Below are 9,664 nucleotides of genomic sequence, written 5' to 3' on the forward strand. Positions count from 1 at the left end.
GGCAAACCAAGCTGCACTGTTCTGAAAATGGCAAGTTTCTTTTCCTGGCTCGGTGCCTAAGGATCGTGAGCAAGGAACCAAACTCGAGTCACCTAGAGAAGGAGGGCGTAGCGCTTTGCTCCAGCGCGCAGAGGCGTAGGAAACTCTGTCCCAAGCTCGGTTCTGGGGAAAGCGTGGGGGTCTTGACTGGGGGATGACTGACGACAAGCCGTTATCGCCAAAGGAAAACTTTACAAGGCGGTTCCTAACAAAGCTGCCAGCTATTGTTCCAGGACGGTCACAGCCCGCGGCGCGGACTTCCCACTGGACCACCCTGGGTCACCCTGAGCACGGACATGAGATCCAAGTCGCAGATCTGTGGACTTTCGCAGTGCGTCCCGCCCCTCACGCCCCACCCCCTAAGGCCCCCGCTTCCTACAGTCTCTATCCAGTCCTTAAAACCCCCTAGTAGAGGGATGGCGCGTCGCCTCTGGGGTGCGATGCAGACACCTCTGCGACGCCAGCTTGAAAGCCGCCTGCGGGTTGGGATTTAATTCCACTTTATCAACTCCCAACCCCCACCAGTCTCAACCTCAACTCCAACTCCGTGAGAAAGCCCTGACTGCTGAGCCCCAGGTGCAGACTTGAGACACTTTTTTTTTCCAGTCCTTCATCCTAATCTAAGTTTAGGCTTTGACTGAGCCAAGAGTGGGTGCTAAAGCAGCGGGCCTCAGGTGTCTAGGCCTCCAGGTCCCTGGGGACTCTCAGGTTGAAGCCTCGCAGAGTCTGGGCAGAGGCTCCAGAGCGTCTCCCAGACCCCGGTGCTCTACACCGCGGGAAACCACGCTTCATCGCAGGTCAGTCTGTCCGCGGAGCCGCCTTCCCCAGGCCTCTTCAGAGCAGTTCTTGAAGATCAGGGTTGGGGTATTAGGTACTTTAAAAGAAACCTGCCTCTGTCTGCCACCCACCGGCATTGTGTAGGAATTCTGGGAACAGTTAGGCAGCTGGGGATTTGGAAGCTGGTATGTCTCTGCTGAAGGCTGGGTTGGGTAGGGAATGTAGTTTTAAGCATCTTGCCCAGAAAGTCAGCCTTTACCTGAGCTATGCAACGCATCCTCTCTATTCAACCCCAACCTGTAGCCCCACGCTGTGACAGAGACGCGGGGTTGGGGGGCACTCTTATTTTTCCTTTGCACACCTGAGTTTTACGTTTTGCCTTTGTGTCCCCAGCATGGCCACCAGCCTTAGTGCAGACAGTCCACAGCAGCCGAGCTCGCTGTCTAACCAGCAGACCACTCTTCTGCTACTCCTTTCCGTCCTGGCCGCCGTGCACTTAGGCCAGTGGCTGCTGCGACAATGGCGACGGAAACCGTGGTCCTCGCCCCCAGGTCCCTTTCCTTGGCCACTGATCGGAAACGCGGCGGCTGTCGGTCAGGCGTCGCACTTGTACTTCGCTCGCCTTGCAAAGCGCTATGGCGACGTTTTCCAGATCCGTCTGGGCAGCTGTCCCGTGGTAGTGCTGAATGGCGAGAATGCCATCCACCAGGCTCTGGTGCAGCAGGGCGGCATCTTCGCGGACCGGCCGCCCTTCGCCTCTTTCCGTGTGGTGTCTGGTGGCCGCAGTCTGGCGTTCGGCCATTACTCTGAGCGCTGGAAGGCGCAGCGACGCGCGGCCTATAGCACGATGCGTGCCTTCTCCACGCGCCACCCGCGCAGCCGCGGTCTCCTCGAGGGCCACGCGCTGGCAGAGGCTCGAGAGTTGGTGGCAGTGCTGGTGCGGCGCTGCGCGGGCGGCGTCTTCCTGGATCCGATGCAGCCGATCATTGTGGCGGTGGCCAATGTCATGAGCGCTGTGTGCTTCGGCTGTCGGTACAACCACGACGATGCCGAGTTCCTGGAGCTGCTCAGCCACAATGAGGAGTTCGGGCGCACGGTGGGCGCCGGCAGCCTGGTGGACGTGCTGCCCTGGCTCCAGCTCTTTCCCAACCCGGTGCGCACCACCTTCCGCAAGTTCGAGGAGCTCAACCGCAACTTCAGCAACTTCGTCCTGGACAAGTTCCTGAGGCACCGCGAAAGCCTGGTGCCTGGGACTGCTCCTCGAGATATGACGGACGCCTTCATCCTCTCTGCCGAAAAGAAGGCGTCCGGGGGCCCTGGCGACGATCCCTCCGGGCTGGACTTGGAGGATGTGCCTGCCACTATTACGGACATCTTCGGAGCCAGCCAGGACACCCTTTCCACCGCGTTGCTGTGGCTTCTCATCCTCTTTACCAGGTAAAGCCTCCAAGAGGGATGGATCGGATCTTGTTTTCCTCCTTTGAAAAAAGGAGTGCAGCTAAGTTTCGCCCGGCGTCGCCCCCTCCCCAGCCCCCCATTCCTTGAAGCTGAGATCTCAGGTAAGATAAGGTGGGTTCAGCTGGGCAGGCGGAGATGCGCTCTCCCTCCAAGAGTTGCCAGGACTTACCAGCATCTCTGATGTTGTGCTCCATTCCTTATCCCCCTCCCCCCGTGACAGGGAACAAAGTTATGGAGAGCCCTCCAAAACAAACAAACAAACAAACAAACAAACAAACAAACAAGAGTTTTACCGTGCTGGCAGATCGGCTTTGATCCTTCCGTAAAGCAATAGAAGCAAAACTGGACCGGTTCCAAGGTTAGGGGAGGCGCAATAAAACATTAACTAAACTCAGCGCGCAGCGGGTACCGGGTATCAGGTACTGGGGAGGCTGTCCACCTCAGGCCCTACTTCCAGCTTCCGAAGAATAAGGTTTAGCCCGAGGCGGTTGCACCACAAAAAAAAAAAAAAAAAAAAAAAAAAAAAAGCAGGCGGAGTCACTTCTGTAGTGTGTGCTCGGCACCTAGAGAGGAGTTCCGGTGCTGGTGAGAGTCCTGATTGATCTCTGGGTCAGGGAGCAGACCTCTACAGCGCTCACTGCAAGACTGCACAGAATTAAGCACCACCCCACCTCCTTCCCGCACTCGGGTAGTCTAAGCAAATGAATCCTTTATGGGAATTTGACGATTATCTATTGTTTACCTGGAATTCAGATTCACCCTGTATTTTATCTAGAAGCACTACTTTTCTTAGAGCCTAAGGCAGTGGTTCTCAACCAGTAGGTTGCTCGACCCCTGTCGCCTAAAACCATAGGAAAACAAAGATACACTACGATTCTAACAGTAGCAAAATTACAGTTTTGAAGTAGCAACGGAAATAATGTTATGGTTGGGGGGGGGGGTCAGCGTTAGGAAGTTGTGAGAACCACTGCCCTAAAGGATGCTGAAGATGCACTCGCCTACGAATTTGGCACACTGGGTCCTTTTCCTACTGGAATTCACATAATTCGTATTTCTTTAGATCCACTTTCACGTTTTAAAAGTATATTTAAAATAACTTTTCAATACTAAAGTCAAATCGTGGAAACATATATTGGACTATTGGGGTGAGGGGGCAGAGGAGGCAGAAATCCTCATTACGGGCATTGAACCCAAGATCAGGTTAGGTCTTCCTAGAGAGCGATGCAGGGCTTTCACATCCCAAGATAAGCAGGTACTCTTTAAAAAATAATTTTTTTATTGAACTGTATAAGTTATTCTCCATGTGTTCCAAAGAAATAAAACAATTTCAGGGTCATTTTCAATGACATAAAGGTGACATTATTTTTCCTTTTTGTGAAAAGGCGATCTAACCAGAGTGAGCAAATGACAATGGCTGTTTAGATATAAATTTTATTGATGCAGCCACAGCTGGTACACCATACATGGTGTCTGCTTTCACACTCTAGGACAAGCTGCAGCAGTTGAGGGACAGTCTGCCCCGTAAGGTCCAAAATGCCTATGATTCGGCCCTCAGTGGAAAATATTGGGAAGTTCTGTTAAGCGGTTTTTAAACCACCCATTGTTTCACAATTTAAGATACTTATTTTCAGTGGTTGTAGTTCTTCCTCACCTGGTCCTGCCCCCGTTTTGAGCCTTCTACCTATTGCAGTGGACACTTCCTCACCTTATAACGTTGATTTCAGTATGTATTCTCTTTTAAATTTTTATCTATTTTTGTGCATCCGGATGTTTCCCCTGGGTGTGTACGTCTGTGTACCTGGTGCCAGAAGGTGTCTCCCTAGGGATTAGAGTTACAGACTTCAGTGAGCTATCATGTGAGGGCTGGAAATCAGTCTCAGGTACTCTGCAAGAACAACTGGCGCCCTTAACCACTGGGGCGTCTCTCCAGCCCACGTTTTAGCAGTTTCGATGACGACATAATACCTTGCAATATGCATAGATACAATCGGGTTCGAGTTCTAACATTGACTAACGGTCTTGGCTGTATTTGTAAGTTTTGAGCATTCCTATGATTATGCACCATTATCCCTGTTAAGCCATTGTCTGAAAATGGGCTTCTGGGCATAAAATACCGGGTTTAAAAATGTGAGGCCAAGGGATTGCCTTTATAGAGTTTGCTGTGAAGGAAGGTTTTGAGTTTCAAAAGAATTGTCCCTACTCCTAGCAGCAGCACTGTAGACCTATGGTGGGTACCCCGTCTGACAAACTGGGGCTTTGCTTTTTAAGTTTAGGAAATGTGTAGCATTATCTATCAGGAGACCAATAATACTTTATAAAACAGGAACAAGGAATTGTCTAAGGATATGAGGGAAGAAAAATAACTTGCTTTCAGGGTAGCATTTTAACTTTTGTGGGTCCAGAGTCCTTTTGACTTTGTAAAATTCTTTATAAAACATTGAAAATGTATTTTATAACTACACTGGTATAAAATGAACATGTTAAAATGTGTGTGTGTGAGCATCTAGCTATAACGCCATTTGTTTAGGTCTGTAGGTTTTAAAAGATAGATATTTTCCTGGGTGTCTAAAATATATACTTTTGTGTATTTTTAGACTATTAAAAACTGGAGTTTTATTTTCTCACAATTGGAAATAAATCCTAGGCCACAAGAGGCTTATTATAGAAAAATACAATTATTATTGTTTAACTTGTAATACTGAGTGAGAGAAATTAGTAACCTGTTTTATACTTTCTTTCAGAAATTGTAATTTGATCACAGACTAGATACTTTAAAATAGAAGTGCAGTGTGGAAAGATGCCTCACAAGGGGAAAGATGAACTGATTTTGTCTCTCTCTCTCTCTCTTTCTCTCTCTCTCTCTTCCCCCCCCCCTTCCGTCCCTCCTTTCATACTAAAATCGAAACAGGTATCCGCATGTGCAGGCCCGAGTGCAGGCCGAGTTGGACCAGGTTGTGGGGAGAGACCGCCTGCCCTGCATGAGTGACCAGCCCAACCTGCCATATGTCATGGCTTTTCTTTATGAATCAATGCGATTCTCCAGCTTTTTGCCTGTCACCATTCCTCATGCTACCACCGCCAACGCCTTTGTTTTGGGCTACTACATCCCCAAGAATACCGTAGTTTTTGTTAACCAATGGTCTGTGAATCATGACCCAGCAAAGTGGTCTAATCCAGAGGACTTCGATCCAGCCCGCTTCCTAGACAAGGATGGCTTCATTAACAAGGCACTAGCCAGCAGTGTGATGATATTTTCAGTGGGCAAACGGCGGTGCATTGGCGAGGAGCTGTCTAAGATGCTTCTGTTTCTCTTCGTCTCCATCCTCGCTCATCAGTGCAATTTCAAGGTTAACCAAAATGAGCCCTCAAACATGAGTTTCAGTTACGGCCTGACCATTAAGCCCAAGTCGTTTAAAATCCATGTGTCTCTCAGAGAGTCCATGGCGCTCCTTGATAGTGCTGTTCTAAAGCTGCAAGCTGAGGAAGCTGGCCAGTGAGAGGCCGGAGGCAGGCAAAAGGTTTGAAATAAACCCATTTCATTAGCCAGGGAGAAAAATACAGATTCCCCCCCACCCCAGCTTCATTTTGGTTTCAGTTCTCAAAAGTGAATGGAAATCAAGTGGTCTGAAGGCGAGACATGCTTACCAGCTCACGTTCCTCATGGGCCTGTGCCGGAGTTCCTGGAAGTATTTTGGAATTGAAGAGTAAAGAACCCGAGGAATTGGGGATCTGTTTCCTTTTTCTTTTTTTCCAATTAAACACATGCGCACATATCCACAAGTATGCACAACTATCTAACAAAGTATTTCAGTAACTCTGCCTTTTTGGGTAGAGAGGGAACTTCTATGTGCAGAAATTGGCTCCATAGGAAACTGCAGTAAGCAAAGGCTTAGGATATACTCAAGATTCAAAGACAAGTCATTTCAGTGTAAAATGTAAAGACCAGAAATTCTCCTACTAGAAGACAGTTTGCTTAGAGAAATGCTTCAACTTCTTCGTGGCCCTGGATGAGGCTTTCTTTCTGCCTGTAGATGTGTCCCCCACTTTAGAATGGACCATAAAGTCAGTTGCTCCCCAAGAAAAAGGAGAAAAAGATTTGCCAGTCTAGCTTAAGTTTTCAGTGTTGGGACTGTAGTAAACTGGTCTCAGTAATAAGTCTGATAAACTAAAAAAAAAAAAAAGCCTCATGTCACCAAATAGTATTCAATGCATATAAAAATTTACATAATTATTCATAAACATTGTATGAATATTAACTATTCAATCAGGAAAACACTTGAATGATATATTTCTTATGTCATACTGCAAATCAAAAAGTATAATCAGTTGAATGAAATTTTCCCAAATCCAGGAAATGAGCCTGACTAAATCACTCTGTTTTGACATCAGGGTACCAAGTAACAGAAAGATCTTTTCTTATTTACAGTTCATACAAGGGACAAATCTCAAAACTAAACCAGCAAAACATGTTCTGATCTGGTAACTGTAGTTACAACACAGATGCTTCTCTTGGAATTGACCCCATTATTAATATGTTAAGATTCCAAACACGTGGCTTGCTTCGATTTTAAATTACTTTAAAATCTGTCTTGATTGTTTCACTTCAGTTGAAGCTAGAGAAAATATGGTCATTATCCCACCCACAGAAGGTGACACACCTAACCTTTGCCTAAGGACAGATACCAAATACAAAAATAAATAAATAAATAAATAAATACAGGCCATGAATGTTCTGGGTGTTAATATTAGAGGCCACGTGTTAGGAAACTCAGTACAACTGGTAGTTGGTAGTTTCTTTTTATGCATTATTACTATTGCTGTTGTAGTTGTTTTTTGAGTCTTAAGGTCTGTGTGTGTGTTAAGTCAGAATCTGAAGATTGTCTTGGGAGGTTGTTTAGCAACTGCTTCTTGAGACAGCAGAACTGGCTAACATTGGCTTTCTTATTTAGGATGGCACACTAGGAGCAGCTACTTCCTGGAGGCTGAGGGAGGAGAAGTATATGTATTTGGATTATGTAAACCAACTGAAAGTCCTTTAAAAAGGGCTGGATGAGTGGTGACATGGGGACAGGGCCCATGGGGGTTTCCCATCTCTGTTTTCATTGCAATTAGATGGAACAAAAGCAGCCCACAGCACGCAGAGAGCCTGCTGTCGGCTCTGTTTCATTAGACTTCTTGGGATTTGTGTATCAAAATTACAAAGGAAGGAGTGTGTGATGCTCTTTGTGTGCAGAGGCCAGAAGCTGCAAGACAGAGAAAGCAAGAGCCAAAGAGAGATGTCTAAATGGTCCCCATTCACCCCAAATTAATTTCCTGAACTATAAAATTTGAGGCATGAATGTTTAGAAAAAAAGGAGTTTCGAGTGGCGAGCCTTACCTTCCAGTGTCTCTTAAGAGTGGCTGGAGCCCTGGCCCTCGTCCTCTCTCTCCCCCATTCACATCCATTTTGTAGTTGAAAATTGAATTATTAAAAATCTAACGTAATCCTTATTTAAATTTCTCACATCACGTCCCCTTGAAAGTGAAACACAGGTCACTTGTGTCAGTATTTTAAAGGCCTTAATTTCAACTACAAAAATTAACTATGCAATAATTTTTAATTTTTTTCAGGCATTTTAAAAGCATGTACCTCAGTAAGGCTGGGGCAGTGATTTGAGCTTCCATGGCCTCTTTCTTTACTATGAGAAATTTATAATAGTGAAAGTCTTCATGTACCAATCAGGACTACTCATTAAGCCAACCAGACCCAGATGTTTTGTGAATGTAAGAGTCATTTTCATCTGATGTTTTCAGAAAAAGGAAAGTAAGGGGGTTACCTTTTTTAATATATTTAGAACCTAGTCAAAGGAAGGAGGATTCAAACCAGAAAAGAGTAATACTTGTCATATTTGGAAGCTCTAGTAGATTACTAGTTTAGTCAGAAAGCCTGCTTATATTTCTGCTACGGAGGGAACTTCTTTTGGTGGTCACCCTGTTCATCAGAGTATCCACCTCAGGTCAGGGCAGCAAAAGTATGTTTTTATTAAGTGCCTCATTTGTAAAGCTTGGACTTTGTTAGAATGCTGCTTCCCCTCCCCCCAAAAAAGAACCCAAAAATAGATGCCTCAGGTGCGTTTTATGGATTAATCAAAAGAGTTCACGCCCCAGAACTTAGCCTTTACCTGTGAAATCTTAGCACCCTCTTACGTATTCTCACCAGGGCTGTACTTGATGAAATAGATAAATCACCATGTATACTAATTAGTGTGTTTTTAGCTGTGGCACAATTGTATGATAAAAGGTGTATGTTACCAGGTGATTATAACTCAGCAAGAACCCCCTATTTACCTTCTTCTTCTGTTTTTATACTTTTTCATATATGTTCTTAATATGTATATCGCTGACGCAGTGCACACAGATCCTCTGCACACAGAATGAACTAACATGTAGCCTCTACCTTTGGATATACCAAAATTTTAAAATGTTCTGTCTTCATCATCTATCATGAAACATTGATACCTAAACAATAAAATCCACTGTCATAATTCTATGAAATTTCTTTTTGTGTTACAGGAAGTAGGGTCTAATTGGTCATTTATTTTTACTCTTATTATATGTCTTGCATTGAAACACTGTGGTATATGGCTCTATCAGCTCCTACATGTGTAAATTCAGCTTTCATACCACTATGTGGTATGCACCTGCCTTCAACATTGCTATATATCAGTGCATTACTGATATATATATATATATGATATATATATATATATATATGTGATATATATATCATATATATAAAACAGTCCTTACTGTTAAAAAAGAAAAAGAAAACATGCATTACAAGCATTTTATTTGATCATCTCATATTTTAGCCTGTTTTCCCTTTTATTTTTTCTAGTTTCTTTTTTTTCTTTTCTTTTTTTTTTTTACTCAGACAAGGTGATTTATTTCGATATCCAAAACACTTTATAAAATCATATAGAAAACCTGAAATCATCCTGTTGTCCTAGTTTGTGTTATCATTTTAGAAAATAACAGACTTGAAAAAAATATCCTTGTTCTATGTAAAGTATTCTTGCTGTCACCTATAGGAAAGGAGAGGAAAGATGTCAAGTAGAAAAGACAGGAAGTTTTAGCTGGCATCTGCCCAATCAAGCCCAGAGGTAAAGGCGAAGGCACGAAGATGCTAGTGTGTGGTCGGTGCCTTTAGTGACCCCGTCATTCTGAACAGATAGCCTGTTAGTCATCATTTTTGTCAGTTATCTCAAACCCTTCTGCTTCTTAAAATGATACAGTCGTTAAACAGGGCTGCCATTTGAGATCCTTTGCCAGGACTGCATCGAAGAGACCATTCCTGGCCCTGATGAGTAGCCCTGCGACCACATATGATACTGTGAAAATGTCCTATCCT

General features: G+C 44.7%; 1 protein-coding gene across 2 annotated transcripts; it reads left to right on the plus strand.

Annotated features, from left to right (window-relative positions):
• Positions 1 to 240: 240 nt before the first annotated feature.
• On the plus strand, positions 241 to 8,808 carry LOC114619314 (cytochrome P450 1B1). 2 transcript variants are annotated; one of them, XM_028765165.1, is made up of 3 exons: positions 241 to 836; positions 1,210 to 2,253; positions 5,183 to 8,808. In XM_028765165.1, exons 2-3 carry the CDS (start codon positions 1,211 to 1,213, stop codon positions 5,769 to 5,771), a joined length of 1,632 nt encoding a protein of 543 aa, XP_028620998.1. In that variant the 5' UTR covers positions 241 to 836; position 1,210; the 3' UTR covers positions 5,772 to 8,808. The 2 variants fall into 2 exon arrangements, with proteins under 2 accessions (XP_028620998.1, XP_028620999.1); XM_028765166.1 differs by having other exon boundaries at positions 241 to 615.
• Positions 8,809 to 9,664: the final 856 nt, after the last annotated feature.

This window comes from Grammomys surdaster, unplaced genomic scaffold (genome assembly GCF_004785775.1).
Source record: "Grammomys surdaster isolate TR1022 unplaced genomic scaffold, NIH_TR_1.0 149, whole genome shotgun sequence".
Classification (NCBI taxonomy): Eukaryota; Metazoa; Chordata; class Mammalia; order Rodentia; family Muridae; genus Grammomys; species Grammomys surdaster.